The sequence below is a fragment of the Aythya ferina genome (genome assembly GCF_964211825.1).
Source record: "Aythya ferina genome assembly, chromosome: Z".
Taxonomy (NCBI): Eukaryota; Metazoa; Chordata; class Aves; order Anseriformes; family Anatidae; genus Aythya; species Aythya ferina.
Genome location: NC_140299.1, coordinates 125,894 through 149,646, shown reverse-complemented (window position 1 = coordinate 149,646; position 23,753 = coordinate 125,894). Strand labels below are relative to the sequence as shown.

Sequence of the window (23,753 nt, the reverse complement as noted above, 5' to 3'; positions counted from 1 at the left end):
ACCTCTTCGTCTCTCTAGAACAGGATGTTGCTTTTATGTAAGTTTGAACTTCAGACCATTTGCAGAGAAAGACAGAAATAGGAATTTTAGGTCTTTCTCAGCTTGAACAGGTTCAAGTCAAGACCCACCCACCTATCAGGCAATTTGTTCCTGGTTGGGGAAAAATCATAGTCAATGAGGGGATGCTTAATCTTCCTGTGAGAGATTACTACAGATGATTTACTGGACAGAACAGTATAAATTAAAAACAACAACAAAAAAGAAAACACACACACGCACAAAACCCATTGAGACTATCTTGTTTTGGGTAGACATGCTGTTTTTTAATAAACCAGGGCAGAGCACGCAGATGAGGGCAATTTGGGGAACTTGGAAAATGAACTACAGACATACCAGCAATCTTCAGCTCAAAAAAATTAGGTACTTTGTATGATCAAAGCGGCCAGCAAACAACTTGATTTACTGTTAAGAGACTTCGAAGTTGACACAGTACTTTTCACCTGACCCTACATATCTGATACTCTTCACACAAGCTTTTGAGCAAATCCAGTTCTGATTAGTTATGTTTGAGTCTTTTGTTCTGAAGAACAGCATCAAGAATGCTTCCAATACACTTAGACTTCAGTAACACATACCAGATTAACCAGATTAAAAGAAAGAAGTTTACTAAAAATATGCATCTTTATTCAAATAAGGTTATTTCCAAACTCCAACCACCAATTTACATTATTCAGAAACAAACATATGGAAATGTCAGCTGTTCACTTTTTTTAAAAAAAAAAAAAAAAACAACAACAAACAAACAAAACAAAACAGTAGACAGTCTTCGGTGTTACAGTAATTGATGCAATCAATGATAAATGTCAGATTTTCTTCAAACAGGAAGTTAGGTAATTTAGAACTACTGAATTTTGCTTGAAAGATTCAGGTATGACTATTTATTTAGTATACTCTAATACAATGAGAATCCCTTGTCACAGCAAAGTATTTGCCACTTATCATTCACACTTCAAATACTGGTATTAGATTTGCTCTCCCATCATATTGTCAAATTGAATTGAAAGTTGTCTTCTCTTAGTCCTGAAATCTTACTTGACAAAATGAAATATGTTATCAGTGTTGAGAGAAACTTCATATCAAAAGGCTACATTAACTGACAAAAATTCTTAAAATCCAGATTTGTTGCTAGCACTTCAGGAGTAGCCAGAACAAAATTTGGTCTGTGTAATTGGGAGTTTTCCTTTGATCCAGTGAGTTGTGAAGCAATTACTGATGTTCCAGGGAGCAATGACTGTGAAATGAAGCATGAAGCAAAGTTATCGCTTGTAGGATGTTACACGTCAGGCCTTCTACTCCCTAATGCAAATGTTTCCCACATGGGAGACAGGTCAGATATACTAGCAGGGTAAACACAGAAGCTGAACCCCATATGAGATATAGCTGTTGATGCAAGTTTGTCCCTAACCCCCAGTCCCAGCCTTCCCTTTTTCCCAAGAAACCACACAACAGTATGGGGCGTCCAGCTTTGAAACAGTTATAATTGGAGAAGTTCACAGTAACAAGAAGTACAGGCTTCCTCCAATACATACACTGGAGCTGTTCCTCATTACACCAGACCTATGCACCTAATTCACTAGGATACAGTCATCAGCCTTTCTGTACAAAGGGTCTTGCAAAGCCTGCTTTGAGAGAGGGAGTTCATTTAGGTGTTGCACTGATGCAAGAAAACTAGCAATGGACAAGAATAACAACGTATATCTTCAGAACAATTTAAGAAAATATATTAAGCTTAGTGAAAAAAGTCAGGGTTGTAATAGTTTGGACTCAAGGCACCTGTAAATATTTGCTGGTGTTAGAACTGAATGGATAAATTCCTGTGTGTTACTCTGCATTCTCTGAAAAGGTTTTCATTTACTTATCCTACTTATCCAGCAACATGAGCTTGAGGCAGTAGTTTCTCCAATTAGTACACCAAAATCTCAACTTCAGAAATGAATCTATAAAGCTATACCAGTATGCTACACAGCATAGCTATGTAAATAGGTGTGTAGGTAGTATAATTTTATTGGTATAGCACAGACACCCACTTCTGGGGCACTGCCTTTTCAGTAACAAAGTGTATTGCATAGATTTATCATTTCTCCAAATTGTCAGGCACAATGCTAGAAGTGTTCTTCGTAACAGTGAATTTGGCAGCACACATTGCACTCCCAGAAGAACAGACTGGAGAACTGCAGGAGTAGTATACTAGGTTCCAGACAAATTTTGCAGGTTTTCAGACAAATTTGTGATTCAAAGAGAAACATCCAGAGACATTTGTGTATTTTATAGAACTAGAAGAAAAACAAAACTATTCTAACTCTACACGAAAACAACTTAAAGACAAAAGTTACCACAGATATGTAAACAAGTCAAAACAAATTAATTTCACATTTCTAATTTGGGCTTTCTGCTTTGTTTCGTTTCAGAAACAAATGTTCATCTGATTAGCAACATCAAAAGAAAAACACGTTCAATCTTACACGTTAGGTATTAAACCAGGAATTGATACACAATACTGGTTCTACAATAGCTGCTGGACTAACAAACATTTCTGAAGCAACAGTCTGCAAGGAAAGTTGTTAACATTCAGTATTTGTAGTTTAGAATACTTGCCATGTCAATATTTAAATCAAAGCATCTGTATTTGATACATGATAGACACAAGACAGCTTTATAACAGTAAAGGCATATTTCCAAATTCAACATATCTTGAAATCAGATAGGAAATGGTATAAAGCAATGGCATCTCTGTTGAAAAAGTTCCAAAAAGTCTCCAAACAAGATTACAGACAGACTTGAAACTACAAAAAAGAAATCAATCCAAATATATCTGAAGAAACTACTTGATCATGTTTTTTTTGCTCACTGCCTAAAAACAGTACCCAAAATAAGGAGATAAGACTTTGTTTGCTTATCTTGTATAGTTTGTTCTATACCAGATATCAGCAGTCTAACTTAACAGTTAGCAGGACTGTCTTTGCATCCATGTACTAAAGAAAAGTTAGAATCTGTATATCACAAGGAGTTAGAATTTTCAAAATCATTCTTAAGCCATTAGATCCAAATAGTAAAGAAATGAAATGTTTATAACAAGTTTTCCTCCCCTCACAATAGAGAGGTGTAGTTTTGTTTTGATTTAAATTTTTGGTTTTAGAGGATTTTGGAGAATTGTGTGTGTTGTTGTTTTCTAAATCTGATACGGATACTTAGTGGCAAGTTTTCTGCACAAATCATCAATTCACAAATTCCCATTATCAACAGCCACCAAACATGCTTATTTTAAATCCCTCCTCTGAAATTCTAACAGAAGAGGAATACAGTAAACACCTTCCGGTATTTATCAGAAACCTAATTGAGAACAGAGCCCTAGATAGGGTCCGCAGCCTTCCCCTTCCTAGCATTTGCTCTGCTGCTCCCCAGTCCATTTTTAACTTTAATATTAACCGTTGAAATGAGAAGATGGTTTAACAAAGTTAAATAATTTACAATATTGAAGTATATCAAACACTAAGTTTTCCCTCATTTACAGAGCTGTATGATTTTCTGTGCATACATACTGCTGTTATGTACACACAAAAGGAAGAGGTCATCAAAAGAACTTTTTGGCTGCTGCTTCTTGTTGACTCCTGAAAGAAAAACCAGGAGAGAATTCATTATGGATGTACAGTAAAAGATTACCTAACCAGTTGAGATAGTTCGTTCTTTTATTTTGGGATTAAAAGATTCCATTCCCCTTCAACAGAAGCTTAAAGAAATCAAACATAAGTTGTATCACAAAAACAGTATATAAGTTACTCTATTCACAAATATAAAGGAAGCATGACTATAGTTCCAATTTTGCATCAGATGGAAACATTCTGGGTAGAAAAAACTGTGGAAGAGCTTATTAATTTATTATTAAAATTCTCTAATTAATATTCTCTAAAGCTTCTCAATATCTGATTTTCCTAAAGATCATGACAGAAGAGGAAACATGCAATTAAGCAGCATAAGAACTTGCTTGAAATAGAAATAGGACTTTTTTCACTCTGGCACAGAAAATTATTTTCTTTAGTGGATATAGATACTGTACTAGATAGAGACACACACACACAAATAGAAGTACAAGGGTATCAGAAAGAATTGAAGGTGACCAGCTCCTCATTTATCTTGGAAGTCATTTCCCAGTTGATGAAATAACATGACATTAAAAAAAACCTCCCTACTTTGTGAAGAAGCAGACATACAATAAAAGTTGATGATATCAGAGCAGCATTTATATTATATTAATACTAGTTATTCTTCCATAAAGGTAGCAAACAGCATTTTCTCTTTGAAAAGCACTGCAGCTATTTTGGTCCTTTTATTCCAAAGAAGTGTCCATGTATGAGAGAAACAGGACCACCAAACAAGTAAGTCCGTATTCTCAATAGGTTTCCCTTTCCACTGACATTTAATTTGAATGTTATGATGTTACAAAGAAGAAGAGAATACAGCAAACATCCCAATGTAAAAACCGAGCAACAACCACCAAAAACACACAACCCACCCCTCCAATGCTAAGAACTCCATAAAACATCAGTATCTCCTTATCTGTCTCTTACATAGGATATGTATCATAAAAAAGTTCACTGACAAATCTGTCAAATCAGACAAAAGCTGTTAGGCACATGTAGCAAAAACTCAGATCATGTCAGATTTTGTTAATAAATGTCAGTAAGTCCAGTAGGGGACCACAATGATGGTCAGGGGCTGAAGTGCATGCCTCAGGAGGAGAGGTATGAGGAACTAGACTTGTTCTTTCTAGACAAAAGAAGGTTTTGAGAGGTCTCATGGCAATTTCCAATACCCAGAAGATGTTATTGAAGAGACAGGAGCTGTTTATTTAGAGATGCATGTTAAGACAATGATAGATAACAATCAAGTAGAACTTGAACAGGCTGAACTGAAGACCTCAAAAGGTCTCTTCCAATCTGAATGATTGCTTGTTTTAAAGAAGATTAATATAATCATATCATCGCAATTGCATTTCTACTCAGAAGTTCTAAAATCATTTGCCCTGTTGTCTTTCAAGAAAGATATACTTACCTATACATGATATAAGCAATGAATAACACTGTTTGCACTGCTACAAATATGAAGAAGTGCATTGTAGATAAGCATGATGGAAACGGTGGCAAGTCTGGACACTTTGACTTCTCACTGGATGGCTAAGAAATAAGAAAAGTGTTATCTGAGAAGAGAAACAACATGCCATCAAAAGATCACTACGCAAGAAACAAAACAAGGTCTATGCACCATGATCTAAAAATTGAAACAATCAGAAATCAGCCAAAAATGACAACTACTTTGAGAAAGTTAATTTAACTCCCTGTTTTTCACTTTCCCCTTTCCTCTTTGTTTCTCAGATAACCTGACTAACGATAACCGAAGGACCACAGGAGAAAGAAAATAACAACCTTGTATGGGTTCATAAGCTAATTCAGCCTAATTGCTATCTAGGTAAGACTAATGTGTTCCTGAATGTTAACACAGTCATCTTTAACATTTACGTATCTGAAGCAGAGCTTTCCTAAGTTTCCCCTGTTTAAACCTCTCCCTTCTCTGCAGAAGCTTACAAAGTCTCCTATATATGGAACTGTTAAGCAGGGGTACAAACACAAAAGCACCTACAAAACTTAATTGCTTGACCTTGTTTCCACAGGAAGCTAGACTAAAAATCATGCTCTTTGTGCAAAACTTCTCATCAAGACACAGATCATGCAGTTGGGTCAGGGCAGTGCAGTTTCAGCGAAGCAGCTTAATGAAGGATTAATTGCTCTGTAAATTGCATGCTGGCTCATCCCAGCTTTTTACCAACAGCCAAATAAAGAAGCATTACAGTCATGCTTTACACTAACAGCACACAAATTACCATATTTCGTTGTACTAAATGCTCAATGTCCCTTTTTACTACGTGAAGGTGTTCTTTGATGTCATTGAAGTGTTGAGTCGCTTCATAGACTCCTGCAGCAGAACCAGGATGTTGAGCTCCACTGATCAGCCTCAGAGTATCAGCCATGGAATTCCTAAAGCAAGACGGACAACAAAACATCATTCAATACAAAACATTTTTTTATATAAACAGCATTTATGTTGGACACATTTCAGTCCATTAAAATTAGTCTGAAATACACAGGTACCCAAAAAGGCAGAAAACATTCTTCTGGCTTCCAAGAATACTTCTCAGGAGGCAATTCCTTAACCAAACTATTGTCTTTAATATTTGATTCTGCAGACAGTTTCAATTTGTACAGTGTGCTACCTCCCAAAGTCACACAGAAAACAAGATCTGGCAAATATTCTATTGCTAGACATCTGCTTTGCTTGATTGATCAAGTCTAAAACAAGTCCTTTATCTAAGTCTCTTGCCAAGGCTTTAGGATAAACAGAGTATAATACAATCTTTGAAGAAAGCCAAAGCTGTTTTATAAAAATAAATAAATAAAAGCAGTCATGTAAGAAATAAAAATAAAGAAGCGGCTTTAGGGATAAGAAAAGATTTAGATACATCCTTGTTTCATGATTATCACTTATATGAGAAACTCATTTCCTATATGCACTGTCATAATACTTAATATTGTTACCATGTGAATTCATTTTGCTGCTCTAACAAATCATATTAAATCCCTGAAAAGTTGAGGTTCCATACCTAGTTTTGTTTGAGGTGAACTAATCAGTGAGAGAAAAACACTTAGTCTCTAGTCAATATGTTTATATAGTTTTCCCTTACTGTGATGTCTCTTTTCAGTTGCAAAGAGGATTATTTTCAGCTAAAATATTTATCATGTGAATGTTAATCTCTTCGTTATTAACAGAATAAGCACTCAAAATGTACGTCTTTGGATTCCTGTTTAATTTACTTCAAACTTCACATTTTCCTTCAGATTAGAGTTTACTTTAATGCCTTCAAGGTAAAGTCCTAACTCTTTGTACAGTGGTCAGCAATTTAACTTGCACCTTAAGAAAAAAAACACTAGAACGTCATTCCTTGGGAAAACTGGTAGCAACAATACATAAGCGCTTCACAAAATTTTATTATTGATTTTAAATGGTTTATATTCGTTGTGCAAATTGCAAGGTAAGCATCAAAACTTAGATGTTTACAAAGAATCTTCATAAAGATGGTGCTCATCTTTTAGCTTTGCATCAGTTGCTCTTTATGCCATTAAAGTTCAAAACACAGAATTAAAAAAAAAAAAAAAGGTACCATACAGATTCAAAGGCACTACCACAAATCTAGGTAAAAACTGCAAACGCAGATATGTTATTATTTAGTTTCACAGCTGCTGTCTCATCATGGCAAAAATTTTGCAGCATGCTCAACTACTTGAAGTAGCTACATGTTAAGTCAGAGCTACACATTGAATTAATCTACTCAATTATATTAAGCTGCAGATACACCACTTTAGAGAAAAAAGGCACTTAGCAATTGTAGCCCCTCTTAAATGTAGGATTAACGATATACTCTTCTCCAAATGAAAGACTACTAGTTTTTCCTTTTAAGTATCACGCAGACAATCAACTTCACATGAGACAAACAATATTCTGCATACTTCCATAAAAAAAAAAAATCTCACTTCCAATAATGATCCAAGAATTCCCCTTTTCCTTCCATGTTCGTGAAAAGTCAATCCCACTTCAGCACACTGGAAGACAACCCACTTTCCAGTTTTATTTGTTAAATACAGATAATGTGCTGCACTCTAGGTATGCATGGATTTCTGCAAAACTCTCAGTACTTGCAATATTAAAAACAAAGCTATTGAAGTAAAGTTATCAAAAGGCTTTAACAAAAGACAGCTGCTTGCTCCTACAAGCTGCTGCAAACAAAGATAGGTAAGACATCTATCACTCGTTCTACATTTTTGTCTTTGAACCAATAGTATTTATACAGGCAAAATTAATGCAAAAAAAAAAAAAAACACTTCAATCTGTCGTGAATTAAATGAACATATCCTGAATAGCATTAGCATATAATCCATACGTTTTATATTTTTATGTTATTAACATATAAAGTCAATTGGTTACTATTTACCTGCTGTTACAATTAGTGTTGTAATAACTTATTTTAGAAGAAAGTTTTTCCACTGGAAATTGTTCCTAACTACCCCATGGAAACCCATGCAATGAACAGCGGGACCACTGCCTAATAATTGCTGATTGTTTATCTTGGCCCACTATTTTCAGTGCTAGAATGCAAGTGAGACTCATTTGGTACATCTCCCTCCTTGTACCAGAATCCCTGTGTAATGAACAGAAATCGGCATACCCGCCTTCCCCCAGATTAATCCACTTTGTTAAAAGCAAAATAACTTCCCTAAATAGACATGGTCTGTACCAAATTTAATTTACTTTACTTTTGCATAAACAATATCATGCTGTTCGTTTCTACTGTATGAACATGCAAGATTCTTCTGTAATCAGATGATTAAGAAATCCCCAAATCTTGACAAGAAAATTACTTAAGACAGTAAGTCCTTTTCCTCTGGGATGACCAGCAATACCAACAGCGGGCTGTTCATTTCTATCTATAAATAAAACATTTATTTAATCTAAGAAAAATATTAAGACGACGTTACACAAACTCATACCTAGTAAGTAGTCACTGAAAGGGCAGACTGCCAGTGTTAACAAGAAAATCTAATTTGCTTGTAAGGTATAAAGATTTGTCAAGAATATTAATGCTAAAGCTTCCGTGGAAGAACAAGTGCAAAAAAAAAAAAAAAAAAAAAAACACAAAACAGAAGCACTCTAATCTTCATTGTACAAAAACCTGACCTACTTAGATGAATGACAAGATCTGCCCCTGAACTAATACCAGAGGGGAAAAAAAACACACACACAAAAACACGAACAAAAAACAAAACAAAACAAAACAACTGCTTATACACAATACACAATATCAAGTTGTAGAATTGATTATTTTTTTTTAAGCCAAAAAATAATGTTTTAACTACTGAAAATGAAGTAGTAAACCAACTTAAAGACATTCCAGCTAACAACAGCTATTGTTAAACATCTTGGAAGCATTATATAAACACCCCCTTGAAAGACAGGCATTTTCTCAAACCCACTTTAGCAGTATCGAACCTTAAACATGGAGATCTTTGCTTCATTTGGTAACTTAATTAGAAAAGTACAGCATACCTCTCAATCGATTAAAAAATATACACCTTAAAAGCTAATCTATTAATCATTTGGGAACTTGCAAGTGCCCTTGCAGATATAGAAGATTCCTGAGAAAGTTAAAAGTCCTGGCAAAAGTCCTGTGACAAAAGACAAAACAAGACAACAATAAAATCAGGAGCCTTAACATTTGATTCTGACAAGTCCCACAAGACTGATACACAACTGAACTCAATCAGGCAAGTTCTGTGTCTGTCAGTCTCCTTTACTGTGATTATCTTTTGCTACAAAAAGATGCATCAGTATCAGCTGATAGGCAGTTTTCACACAGCAAATAAACGTTAGACCATTAAATACTCACAAATTAGAAAAACAATTTTTTGACAACTTCCCTTATCACTAAACCAAAAAAGGTATTTTAAGTCATAGTCAGGTTTCCAGCATCTCCAAGGATGGAGACTGCAAAACCTCTCTGGGCAACCAACCTACTAAATGTCTCACTACCATCACAAGCAAAAATTTATTTATTTATTTATTTTTTACATCTGAAGAGCAAACAGAACTCGATGTATTTCAGTTTGTGCCCACTGCCTCCCATTCTGTCACTGGGTACCCAGTGAGAAGACTGGCTCTGTCTTCCTTCCCCTACCACCCACACCCCAAATCTTCCCCAGCCCCCATCATCTCTAAAATCAGATGTTTACACACATTGTTAAGTCCTTGCTGAGCCTTTTCTCCAGTCTGTACAGTCCCAGCTCCCTTATCTTTCATTGTGTGCCCTTAATCATTGTCACGGTTGTTTACTGGACTCCCTCTACTACCATCCACCCAGACCCCACAAGGTGATGCCACCAATGCTGAGTAAAAGGCAAGTCATCACCTTTGACACACTGGCAACATTGCCTAATGCAGCCCAAGATGCTATTCGTGGTCTTTAACACAAGGGCACACTGCTGTCCCACATTCAACTCGTCTACCAGTAAAGTTCTTTTCTACAGAACTGCCTTCCAGATGATCAGTCCCCTGCCTGTACTGATAGATGGAGTTACACAGCTGCAGGACTTTGCACTTGCCTTTAACTTCATGAGATTCTTGTTGGAACACTTTTCCAGCCTGTCCAGGTCCCACTGAATGGTTGCACAACCATGTGAGTATCAAATGCTACTCCCTGCTTTGCATCACCTGTAAAACTGCTGAAGATGCACCCAGTCTTACTGTCCACATCATTAATAAAGATGCTTGAAGAATAATGGCCCCACTACCAACCCGAGGTGCACCATTAGTGACTGCCTTCCAGCTGAAGCTTGCATCACTGATGACAACCCTTTCTTTGACCCTGGTAGTTCAGCAAGACTTTAGATTTTTGTTTATTTATTTTAAGTGGTATCTGTGGGTTTTGTTGTTGTTTGTTCTTGAACTCTTAGAAACAGAACCACCTTTTCATAAACTCCATGAATAAGAATTCCCAGTGGAAATGAAATCTGAACATTTTAATTTGCACAAAACTTCCCTTCAGAAGACTTACATGCCTTAACAGATTTTGCTTACACTAAAATATGTATATATATATATATATTATGTAACTCCTATTGTCCGCATACTCCTGATAAAATGACAAGATACTCCAATACAACATAATTTATTTATTAAGATTCACCAGCTATAATGTGAAGGCATTCATGCTCATGTTGTTATCAATGCTCTAAAAATCAGAGCAAAAAATTTTCATGAGGTAGCAGGTTACCAAACTAGTCATTCTACAGAAACCAACTGGTTCCAAAGGTGCTCGACTTACCTTGCTTTTGCAGCAGAACCTCATGATAAAGTGCTGCACGTGAGGGGGGCTTAACCACTGTATGGACACAAACTTACGTTTATTACAGAAATTGAACAATCATCACTAAGGAACACATACAGAAATTTCAAGTTTACCCACATTCTTCTACTGAAATAACAAATTTGGCTTAAAAGGTGGAAACTAATAAAATTCAAAACAGCCTTAATATTTAGAAAAGAAAGCATTTACCTCATTTCATTCACTTGTCTAATGACCTCTTCTTGAGTTTTCACAACGGTATCAATCTCTTGCTGGGAAACCTGGTGTCGGGGCAGGAACGGGTGAGAAAAAAAAAAAATCAACGTATCTTGGAAAAAATAATTGATTGCACTTTCGAAATTAGGCAGAGATATCAACTGCAGTTTACTTTTTGAGTTACCTGTACTTGTTGACCTGGAACACCAGCTCCTCTTTTAGCAATCTCATCTGTGACTGCAGAGACATATCTTCTCTGCTCATCCAGAATCATGTCCAATTGTCTATTTAGCTGCTTGATTTCAAGATGAATTCGATTCTGACCTTCAAAGATTTGCCTCAGTTCACGATCATTTACAGTTTCAAAAGGATCATCCGCTGGTAAGAAAAAAAAAAAAAGCACAGGAAATAGTTAACACATATGGATTCATAGTAAGCTGCACTGGATTTTTCTTGCACCCTTGAAGTTTCCACACTGACATACTTTTCCAGTAATTAAATATATTTCTTCCAATAATTGGATATATCTCTAAAGTCTGTATAAGTTTCTGTTCATTTGTTTTGTTCTCAATACAGGCATGAATCAGAACAGTTCAGTTGGATGGAACCTTCAAAGATCACAAAGAACAACTTCCTGACCACTTCAGGGCTAACCAAAATTTGAAGTATACTACTGAGGACTGTTGAACACTGACAGGCTTGGGGCATCAGCCACCTCACTGGTAAGCCTGTTCCAATGTTTGACCACCCTTACAGTGAAGAAATTTTTCTGAATATCCAATCTGAACAGCTTTCTGCCATTCCCATGCATCCTGCCATCAGTGTTCCTCCAAAGGAACACAGTCCAGCACATCCCTTTCCACTTCCTCTCCTCAGGAAGCCTGAGAGGAAAGAGATCTCATATTACAGAAACCATTTCACAAACACAAAGCCAAAGATTCTTAAATATGGTACAGGGATATAAAAATCAGTAGGAGCTTTGTTAAGATCAGCATGCCACAGTATTAGGCCCTAGTTTTGAACATCCTGGAAAGCAAATATTTTCCTTGAAAACTCAAAAACTGCTCAAATAACTTGCCTGGCTGTCCTTGAACGTCAGGATGCTCCTTTTGAAATTCTTCTTTCTTTTTATCCAATTCTTGTTGAAAGTGTTCAAACTCTTCTTGATATTTTTCTTTATCTTTTTGAGGAATTTCTGCATCTGGTGTGGGCTTTAAAACATTATCAAAAGGTAAGGGGGAGAGAAAAGATTTTCTACCACTCCTATATGACACACTGTCCAGCAAATGCTGTCTAGACTTCAGGTCTGATGGCATGACAATTTGCGAAGCACATATATTAACATATGTTAACAATATATTAACGTGGAAGCAAGAAACCAGGCATTCGCATGGAAACTCATGGCTTTTTCCTGAAAAGCCTACTTTCTGCAATTATAAAGAAGTCAAGTTTTACAAGAACAGATGAGGATTAACAGTACAAAAGTGTTCTACAGGAATGCAAAGTTGAAAGTGAAAACAAATTTGTCCAAAGTGTACCTTTGTTTGTTTTCTTTGCATTTTTTGTTTTAATATCAGGATTATCATCAATTCAGTGTTACTTCAAGAGTTCTGGTCCTCAATGTAACTAAACTACTGAAATACTATAGTATTAATCTTATTTTTCCAAAACAGATGACAGCACAGCTCCATGCCAAAATTTAGAAACAGGGATGCTAATTATGACTGCAGAAAAAAATGCCAAGATCTGGTGCTATACATATATTAGCACATTTTACTAGTTATGCATAGAGACACTTACTACTTCCTTCCCAGGCTCAGTCAACTGGAAAGTCAGAAAAGACAGGACATCGTGGTCATCTGGATTAAACAAACAAACAAAAAAACAACAATACTAAAGAGTACTGCTACATATTATAAAATATCCTGCAACTTTTCAGGTCAACCTTCCAACTTGTAAAGGATCTCCAGCTAAGAGTATCCTCTCAAACCCCTCCCAAGTTTATGCAGTAGCAAATGAGACTGATCAACATCTTTGTCAGGACAAACTAAAGGTATTTCTATTCTAGGCATGAAAAAGATCTACGCATTTCAGTTATTTGGGAACAGGAGGAGATTAGTTCAAACAGGAAGAGATTAGGTCAAAAATTAGTATAATGGATCAACACCAGCCATAAAAGTGTTTAAAAAAAAAAAAAAAAAAAAAAAGGTCTCTTGCAAGTCTCCACACTGTCTGCCACAATTTAACATTTTCTACCTGCAAGTCCCCCTGTTGCTGCAGATATTCCAAAATATCCTTGTGATGGCAACACCATATCTTCCACTTTAGCACAAAATTCAAAATCTTCCTTATCCGGAGTAAATCCATTGTTAATTAATACCTAGAAAGACAAACACCTATAGTTTTAACCACAAAAATCTATTTGAGAAATTACTCAGGCAAAGCTACTTGCACAATCTGGTTAATTGCTTTGTTAATTCATACTAATGGACACAAATACAACTTATCAGGCAACTTCATAGTTTTTTGGCTTCTGAAAGCAGGTGTTTAATTTCTGAAGATGGTTCTACTAGAAAAAAAGCATAAGCTTTTATTTTTTTAAAGAAGAAAGGCCTGATTCAAAGTTCAACATGAGCAGAATTCCGTATTTTCTATTCATTGCTTAAGAGGACATATTATACAGACGTAAGAGAGATAAAAACTTACTTACCTGTTATAAGAAACAGCAAAACAGATTAATACATGGAAAAATTCATCAAGATCTAATAATACTAACTCTTGTTGAAGAAATCCGTGACTCAGTGATCACTAAAGGCCAATCTATCAAGTATATATCCCAATAGGATTCTGGGCAACTCGTGTTTTTGGTCCAGCCTAGTACAGTCATCCTTACTGCTCTTCAATCGATCCTAAGCTTAGAGATTCTCCCTTCCTCCACCAAAGCATTCCAAGAACCGCTAAGGTTAGCTGTACCACTTGGGTGAGGAGCTTCTAGATAAGGCATCAGCGACTGGGCATATTCAAAAAGAGAGCAGCCTCAGAGTCTGCAATTTAATTTTCATTAAAGACTAACACATAGCTTTTAGCATTACAACTGAGTACAAGGTCCACTTTTTTAGGTGCTCTCATGTTTACTTTTAGAGAAACTTTTACTAAAAAATGATAGCCGCATGTTGTAACTGACTAATGCCTATGAACAGTATCTTTTCAGTAGAAATCAGAAGCCAAGAAAGAAATACTTCAGAGCTATTCCAACCCAGCACCACATTAGCATTTTTGTCCCCGTATCTAGGAGGCAATCATCCAAATAGTATTTAAGAAGTCTTAAATACCCCCTTACACCAGTGGTTTTCTATCTTCTTTAACATTCAAAGTCCTCCTGCTTCTTGGAGGTGGGAATTCTCAAGCAACAAATTTAAGTGTGCTGTCAAAGAGCTGTGTTTTCTTAATCATATTTTAAGAATCCCCTACAGTCAACTGGAAGCTCTCTGATCAGCTTGAGAAATATGCTCAAGTTCAGGGACTGCTCAACTGTGTGAAAGCTGAAGAACATACGCTGGCTTTGGGACACATTTACAGGCCGGTCAACAGCAACACAGCAGGGTCGGAGCACATACATGGATGAATACAGCAGCATGACTGAACCCCACGTAACATCAGAAAAATCAGCAATACCTGCTAAGTCAGCTCAGAAAGCTACAGATGTGCTGAAAGAACTTGTCTAGTATTCGAACATACTGCACCTCATTCCAGCTTCCAAGCTACTGAGCTCAACTTTTTCAAGCATATTGAAATTAGCGTAAGAGGCCTTTGTAGCAACTATTTCAAACCCCCAACCCCACGCTTGAAAAGCTGATAAACATGAGTTAATTAGATCATTTCAGAGTACTTACAGTCAGTGTTTTTTGGTAGTATGTAATTTTTGCTCGAACAGGGTAGGGTTTATTACGGAAGTCCCTCTGACAGGAGGCCAATGCTTGAGTGGAACCATCACTATGCAAGAAGACAACTTGCATAAAACTATATCTTATGATATATCAGCTAAGACAAAAAAGCATCACTGTATCACTAAGAAGCATCACACTATTTTTTCAAAATGTAAAAGCTGTTGCAAAAGATGTCTCTCAGTTGTATTGAGCTTTTCTGAAGTCTGGGCTCAACAGTACCAGGTGGTTTACACAGGACACTATAGGTAGAAACAGCAATGGGAAAGTCTGCTTTTAAGACATATTCCTGCACCCATAAACTAACTATAGGCTGGACCACACCAGATAAACTAAATGCCTCTCTCCCCAAAAATACCTCCTCCCTTCCTCCCCCCCCCCCAAAAAAAAAAAAAGTAATTGTGCTGTTGACAACAGACCATCAGAAATCAAAATTAAACCAATTAATTTACTAAGAGGCAATTAGTTTTCAGCTAATCACTCGTCATCTATAAGCTGCATACGGAACACCCTCATAAGCAATGACGAGGTAAGAAGTCTGTACTTCCACTTCTCTGAGTTCACCCACACCTAAGGCCACATAACACTTAAATCAGTTGCCCATTTCTGTGCTGTTAAAACAGTGTTTTAACAAACAGAAAACCGTAGATATAAAGGAATACATAAACAGAGTTCCATATAAAATAACCCTTTAAAATGTTTCTTGGAGAGTTTCATGCAACACTTCATCATTCAAAAACAAACATTTGTCATTAAGTCAACATTGAAAATAAACTTACTTCTGATGGTCATACAGAAGATTTCCATTGTTCCCTACAACAATCACTCCAGGATTGTTTTTCTAGAAAAACAAATAGCAAACAAATGGGATAGTTTAATTCAAAGAGAACTATGTGACATCACTGATAGCCTTCCTGTGAAGGAAAACCTAGAAGAATAACACCTTCTAGGTGTTATTCTTATGTCATCTTTAAGTACAGAAAGCAAGATGACTGAAGTAGTGTGTCATCCTGCATACTTTGCAAGAGACAGGTATGTTCTTTGTATAGCTAGGGGTGGGGAAAAAAATAAGTTCTTGGCTATGCCACTGAATAGCATCATTTGATAAATACAGAAATATAAATTCATCTATGGATTTTATATGTAGCAAATATACAGATCTTAGAACTCTTCGATGACTTACTACATCTGACTTTGTCTATGTAACTCAGAAAAACATTCAAACAGGCTGTATGTTGACATCTTGCTGACTTTATCAGTCACTAAAAAAAAGAACTCAGGAGCTATCTGTCACTGGCTAAACAAACATATCCCCAGTTATTTAAACTGCTAGAAAATGAGAACAAGCTGAAATGGGAAGAGCAGAACAAATTTACAGCGCTCTTCCAGATGCCTAGAGGAGTTTAGAAAGTTAACTCTAGTTGTTATAGGAGCATGAGTTTTCAGAGATAATCTCTACTTTCCCTTCAACATTACCATTCATTATTTCCCACAGGAATTTACTGTCCAATTGGACAGATTCCCAACTCTTAAGAAAACAAAACGTGGATTTCAAGAATCCAATAAATGACATATTTCTCTATTCACAGTGACAGGGAGCAAGTGGTCCTTTTTCTTTAATACTTTGAGACCACTACAACTGAAGTATGCGATTGCTTTCCCTCATCACTTACACTGGGACAACAGAATTGTGCATGGTGTAGAGAAATACGCCATAGTTTCTACTTCTCAACAATTGATTTTGATTAGATGAATTGCTTCAGTATCAGCATTACGCCTGCTCAGTACCACCAAAATACTTAAACAGCATCTTCTTAACAGTCTATTCTAGTGTAACAACAGTATTACTGTATTATTTCAAACATATTTGCATATATTCTGCAGAAAGTGTGTAAAACCAGTTCAATTTCATAGCATTAATGAATGCAACCCACGCCTAGTACCCTTTAGAGCATAGTAGACAGATACTAACATAGTATCTTTTCCAACCTAAATGATTCTATGATTCTATTTAGTGTGGTTCTTACTATTTCAGCTGTTCAGAGCTATAAAACTTTTTTTCCTTTTTGAAAAGCTCTTTTCACCATGTCTACAGAGAAATAAAAATTCAACTCTAGGATAGCCTGCAGCTTTAGACAGTGAAAAAAAAAGGCTTTGCAATTTTTAGAATCAACGTCACAACTAGGGTGCTTTGAGTTGGAAGTACTAGGTGGAGTCTACTTCAGAATGCTAACATATTAGGCTGATGTTCAGCTACATCCTAGGCACCTTCCAGCAAACATATGAAAAACAGTACCAGGAAGGTTTTCTCCATACTGGGACTGAAGAAAGTAACAGGCTATCATCAAAGAAGTCTTATGGACTCCAGTATTTAAGACACGTCAGACCAATGCAGGCATGGCACACACTTTCGTTTTGACTAGAAATGATACATCATCACCTTCTTAAAAAAAAAAAAAAAAAAAAAAAAAATCACATCAGTGACTAAAATTAATCACTATTTTACTAAAAGAGTCCTGGAACTGGAAAACAGAACCATCCACATGCAAATTTTGACAGATGGTCTTTTCAGCCAGCTAAACTATGCAAAAGTCCACAACCCTGTCAGAAGTCAGAAAAGCTTTTAAAATTCTTAGCAAGTTGAACAACACTCCAATTCTTGTCTTTCAAGATCTAAATCATAAACGTCACCTTCAGTCTGTCAGCTTTTAAGTTTGCTGTATATTGAAACCCATCTGCAGGAAAAAGAAAAAACAACACACTAAACCTTTACACCTACAAATAAGTAGCTAGAACAGTAGAAAAAAGCCAAAGCACTACCAGAAAAGCGAAGCAGACCAACTGCATATTGTTAGAGTTTCTGAGGACCTTTGATGCATTCTGGACTGGAAAACTGAAAACTCAAAAGCAGGTACCTATAGCAATGTTACTGATTTTTAGATGGAAGTAGGGAAAAAAAAAACAAAAAAAAAAACAAACAGCAACTATCATCATTGCCACAGATGCTACCAAGCTGCTCAAGGCAGATTTGTTCCACAAAAAAAGAGCATCTCTGCTAAGAGACACATAAATCTGCTTCCACAGTAGCATATTTTGTACAACACGCCTCTTCCAAAGCATAACTCTTCAGGTTTATCAACATTGCAAACTGTGCATGGACATTCCAAATTTCAGCTTATACATATGTGCAATGCATTTTCCCTCCAAACCTAACAGATGAGCTAATATTCAGTAGATTCATTATGTGTTACACTCCAACTTTCAAGCTTGAACTTCCTACCCACTCTCCCCCCCCACAAAAAAAAAAAAAAAAAGAAAAAGTGACACACTTGAAAAAGTATATAGAAGAGGTCAAAGGTCAAGCTGAAATTGTATTAAGGAAAACATGACTATTTTAAACCAGCCCTTTAAGTGAAAGATGGAGGGAAATAGGAAAATGGCATTCTATTTTTTCCCCACAAAGCTATATGTACCAAACAGGCAGGAAATTAATTTTATCTCTCTGCTAGAAGAGTTTACTTCCAACTAACCTTTCCGTCATTGTCAAAGGAATCAAAGAAAATTCCAACACCATTCCACTTATCAGCTGCCCCAAAAACAGGACCTTCCATGCCTTGCTCTTCTGTAAACCAGATTGCCTATTGCAGAAAGAAATTAAGAGCTGTAAGTCAAGAGCCACTTTTTGAAGTACGTCTATTTTTTAAACTTAGATCAAATTTTTAATACCAGTCCATCAGCTCCAATGCGGCCTCTTCCTGTAACTCGAAAGGTCACTTCGACTTCCCAATATTCAAATATTGACTTGTTTTTTGTCCACACTGATCCTCTTTGGCTTTTCAAAGAAGTCGTTATTCGAATCTGGTCTGCACTTGGTATTGCATCTAGAAAAGAACGGAACCAACGTTAAATAGAATAAAAAGTATTGTGAATGCACAACCAGCCATTTAACAAGTCCTCTAAATTCACAAAATTGTCCAGTCACTTCAGCTCGAGTTTTCAGAACAGCTTTTTAATGGAATACTCTATCACTTGAGAATTAAAACAAAACAAACGGAAAAAAAAAAAAACGCAACACCATCCTTACTCCTAATAAGTTAATTACAGTTCTTTTACAGAGTACTTGTTCACCTTCTATTTGGTAGTGCGATGTACAACTTGAATAGAACATGGGTCTTGTCGTTAAGATACTAATTAAGTTTTTTTTTAAAAAAAGATTTTGTTTCCTGCCTTAAGCATCGTGTGATTTTTTCCACAAATCACTGTTTTCCCTCCTGCTTTTTACGAACAGATGTTCCAGCCTTCTGTTTAGCGGTTTAAAGAAAAAAGAGGCACGAGTTGAGGGAGAAAGAAGGGAGGAGTGAGGAGTCATTCACACTTATGAAATAACATCTATTTGGCTTAAAAAAAGCAAGCAAGAACGTAACGTGCAGACAGTTTCCTCCCTGTCACCTGTAACTTCACGTTAACATCGAATAGCCTTCAGAGCTCAAACGTAACGCTCTCGAGCCAACCAAAACGAGCTGAATTAATATCTGGCAGAAAGCGAACAGCAGCAGTTAGCGCTACGGCCGAAGCTACCGGCCAGGAAGGCCCAAAGCGCCGCCGCGATTCACAGCGGGAGGGGGGCGTCGGGACGGAGAACTCGCCGGCGACCGGGGGCCGCTGCCCCGTGGGCGCAGCCGGTGCCCGGCGGAGCCGAGCCGCGCGGCCCTCGCACCGCGGCCAGCGGGGGGCTGGCGGCTGGCCGCCCGCAGGGACACGTCGACACCTCCGGACCGCTCTCGGGCAGCTCCGGAGCGGCCGCCGGCGCTTTCCCGCTACCGCCCAGGCTCCTCGTAACCGCCCCCGGTTACGAGCCCGCAACCTGCCCGGCCACGGCCGGCCGGCTCCGGCCACCTGCGCCGTGGCTCCCGGCCCCAGCCCCGGCCCCGGCCCCAGCCCCAGCCCCAGCCCGCCGCGGCTCCCGCCCGTTCCGTTCCGTTCCGTTCCCCGGGCACCGTCGCCGGCCGGCCGCAGCCCCCTGCGCGGCAGCCGCCCGCCCAGCACTTACTGCCCGTATGCGCCCAGAACGGCACCGTGCCGTCCGCCTGCACCAGGTGCGGCCCCTTGAAGCTGTACTTGTACTCGAACCGGCGGTGCGGAGGCGCCGCCGCCGAGCCCCCCTCCGCCGCCGCCCGCCCGAGGGCGAGCAGGGCACCGGCCACGAGAGCCGCCGCCAGGCCTCCCCTCCGCGCGCGCGCCGCCATCTTGGGCCGTGCTGCGGGCCGCCGGGCACAGCCAACAGGGCGCCGCGCGATTGGCCGAGCGCGGGGCCGGGCCCGGCGGGGCGGGGCGGGGCGGGGGGGGGCGGGGCCTCGCCCTGCAGCCAGCGGGGGCGGCGCCGCCGCTGCTCGGCCCGGCGGGTGCGCGGCCCTCCCGCGGGAGCGGGGTCCGGGCCTCTGCCTCAGGGCGCCTGAGGGGCCGTGCCACGGGGGGCCCCGCCGGGTTCCCGCCGGCCGGCGGCGTGCTCCTGGCCGCGGGCGGGGCCGAGGGGAGCCGAGCGTGGCTGAGCCATCCCCGCGGTCGCGCCGCGCCCCCCCGCCCGCCCGGCGTCCCGCTACGCGGCCGAGGGGAGAAGGGCGCTCCGGCCCTCGCCGCCGCCGCCTCGGCAGGGGCCCCGCTTACGCAGGCTCTGTCTGCGCCTTCCAGGCCGGTCGCGAGCCCCGTAGAAAGCAACCCAGCAGACAGGCACTGACGCGGTTCCCTCACGGCACGAGCCCCGCCGCGAGGGAGCCGCAGGCCGCCGGCCGGGCGGAGCCGCCCAGGTGAGGACGCGGCCGCTGCCGGGCCCCGGGCGGCCCCGCGCCCCCGCCTCAGGCGGTCGGCAGGGGCCGGTTGCGCGCGGGAGCCGCCTTCGGTCCCGCCGCTCGCCCCCGCCCGCTCCCGGAGGCAGCGAGCAGCGGGGGGGGGCACCGTGTGCTCGCTCGGTTGCGAGGGGCCTTTTCGCCCTCGCCTTTCGTCCCGGCCTTTTCGTAGCCCCTCGTTTCCGAGCTCCTTTCTAGTCCGCTTGCCCAACCTGGGAGTACGAGCGACTTAACGGTAAGCGGGTTCAGAGCCTCCTAAAGGAGATGGCCTTGGAGTCGTCCGGGAGAGATCAAGTTCGGTTTGTGCTGTTGTTTTCTGTTTGCTTGTTTTTGTTTTTTTTGGTAGTGTACGTGCTTCAGCATAGACAAAGTAAAACCTGACACATTAACTGGGAAAGGTATGTGAGCTTCCTCAATTACACAAAGCAAATACACTGATCAGGTGTTGTATGCCAGCAAAATATATCTGAGATGAATTTTAGAAGAACTTAAATAAGCATATTTTGTATTCTTGATAAGTTAAATGGTAATATAGAGGAAGAAGCACTCGATTTTTGTTTCTGTGTAGTATCCCACTATATTCTAAAGTATCTCTAAATAAGAATATATATTGGTGGGGGGGTTTGGAGTACAGCAGTGGGGGATGTTTAGGGAATCAAGAGTTTCTTCCTGGCAGCTAACTGGGCTGAAAACTTACCTGTTTCTCTCTTTGGTAAAGATCTAGAAAGTGATTTTCCTAGTAGAACCCTAGAGCACACTGGCAATACAATATGCTGCAATTACTTTGGGAGGATAAAATGGCATATTCATCAGAGATCTGAATAGAACGACATGAAGCCCTGTTGTGTCCACATCATACGTTTGGCAGTAATCTTGGAATTTATCATGCCAAAAAAATAATTGAATCACACTAAAAGAATAAAAACCAAAAGCACTAGCCTTGAAACAAATCTCTTACCTACCCACATACATAAGCATGTCTGAAATTCTACCACTTAGAGGCACAAGCACAGAACAATACATGATTTGCAGAACAGACACTGTATACTGCAAAACTTCATGACATATGAAATTGTTTCAGCTAATTGTATTAGTAGATAAAACAGAATGTTATGCAGTTACTCTTCCATGCATCATTCTTGCTGTCAATTCACCTGTCATTTGATCAATTGTGTCCCTTTGTTTTATACAGTAATTCAGAGTTGTTTCATAATTGTCACACAGCATGTGAAACTCAGACAGTTTCACAGCAGTCCATAGTCAGGGAACAGGATTTCCCAGGTCACCATTTGTTTAATTCTTGCCATTCTGTCAAAACTCTACTTAGCTTGTACAGTCACTCTGCACTGAAAACTTCACTACATTGCAGTAACTCTCGCTTCAGCCAGTCATTTCCCTCGGCTGAAGAAGAAAATGAAGTAATCAAATTGTATGAACATGTGTAGACACAAATGATCTTAGAGACTACATATATAAATATTTATTTTACATATACATTGGCTAAATGACAAACTCTAGGGATGTCAAACTTCAAAATATTTTATTTAAAGGAATATTGAATGACCATTTATCGTCATACCTTCCCTTTGTGTCCTTTGCATTTATACTGTGAAACTCTCAGCCCTGCCATGCCAGAAAGATTTGGTTAATGCCATGGAAGTTTGACCCTTTCATCTGAACGTGTGGGTAACAGCGTTGCTATCCTGGGAAGGCCCCAGAAGAGCAAACTGCAATAAAAATCTTCCTTCAAGTCCACTTTCATTGCAATTACTACTGTCAAGATCACTGCGGCCTCACTCGTAACTTCTATCTCAGAAAATCTCTGTCAAAGATACCTAGCTCTGCAAGCATACCTTGCACTTTGTACAATGTTTTGTTCACGTGAACGTTTTTATCATTGTACCAAGTCTGCAAAGGTGTTCCCCTCCAAGTTTTTCTATAGAATGCACAGTACAGTGCACGCTTTACACCAGCACAAAGGACTCCTTCATTAATGCATGTAAGTCATCTTCAGCAGCAGCATAAATTATCAGTAAATGTCGCATGAGCATTTTTTTTGCATATTAAAATTGCACACACATGGGAAGGCTGGCCAGTGTAGCTTAGTTGAGGACATGATCCCATCATATTTATCAGACTCTCAGACTGGTCAGGGAGGGCAGGGAGTCCCAGGTGCCTCTGGTCCCCCCAGCCCAGCAGCCCCCCGAGCAGGGTGCCCAGCCCCACATCCCGGCAGCTGCTGGAGACCTCCCCGAGGAGCCCCCAGCCCCTCTCTGGGCAGCCTGGGCCAGGGCTGCGGCACCGCCTGGCACAGGAGTGTGGCCTGTCTTCAGTGCAGGAAAAATTTTGGAATGTGTCCATAAGGTAGCCTAAGGTAGCTAGTAACTGGCTTGTCTGTGGTTACATAGCAGATTAACCTCACTTTTTAGACATCTGCATCTACAGGATAGGCATTTACATCTGTTATGGCTGTTCTGGACTCCTTGTATAACCAGCATAGAAAAGTGAGCGCTTCAGGGGCAAGGGTAATCTCATTTTAAGTGGATGCTTAAAAGACATCAGCACGTACCTTAGGAGTCCTGTTTTCTTCCTATCAGTAATACAGCAAGCTAGGTCTGCAGTAGACATCTCTATCCCATGCCTTCATTTAAACGTTGAATCTCACATCGAATGGCTTGGTAGCTAACCCCTCTCTTTTTCTCACCATCCTTCAGCAGCATCACCTATTTCATCCTCTGCAGAGTT

General features: G+C 39.6%; 1 protein-coding gene across 1 annotated transcript; it reads right to left on the bottom strand.

Moving 5' to 3' along the window:
* Positions 1-298: 298 nt before the first annotated feature.
* Positions 299-20,430, bottom strand: LOC311427194 (protein ERGIC-53-like). Its single transcript, XM_084504357.1, has 13 exons — positions 20,216-20,430; positions 18,892-19,046; positions 18,696-18,803; positions 15,945-16,006; positions 15,115-15,214; positions 13,478-13,601; positions 13,022-13,080; positions 12,300-12,432; positions 11,406-11,599; positions 11,216-11,286; positions 5,936-6,089; positions 5,110-5,231; positions 299-3,668 (listed from the first exon to the last, which is right to left on the bottom strand). Exons 1-13 carry the CDS (start codon positions 20,409-20,411, stop codon positions 3,632-3,634), a joined length of 1,515 nt encoding a protein of 504 aa, XP_084360483.1. The 5' UTR covers positions 20,412-20,430; the 3' UTR covers positions 299-3,631.
* Positions 20,431-23,753: the final 3,323 nt, after the last annotated feature.

Excerpts from the sequence above, each read along its gene's own strand:
- LOC311427194 (XM_084504357.1), bottom strand. The coding sequence starts at position 20,411 with ATGGCGGCGCGCGCGCGGAGGGGAGGCCTGGCGGCGGCTCTCGTGGCC. Across the intron at positions 12,433-13,021 it reads CTGAGCCTGGGAAGGAAGTA|CCCACACCAGATGCAGAAAT; the intron begins GTAAGTGTCTCT and ends AATGTTTTAAAG. Across the intron at positions 5,232-5,935 it reads ATTTAGTACAACGAAATATG|CCATCCAGTGAGAAGTCAAA; the intron begins GTAATTTGTGTG and ends CTTATTTCTTAG.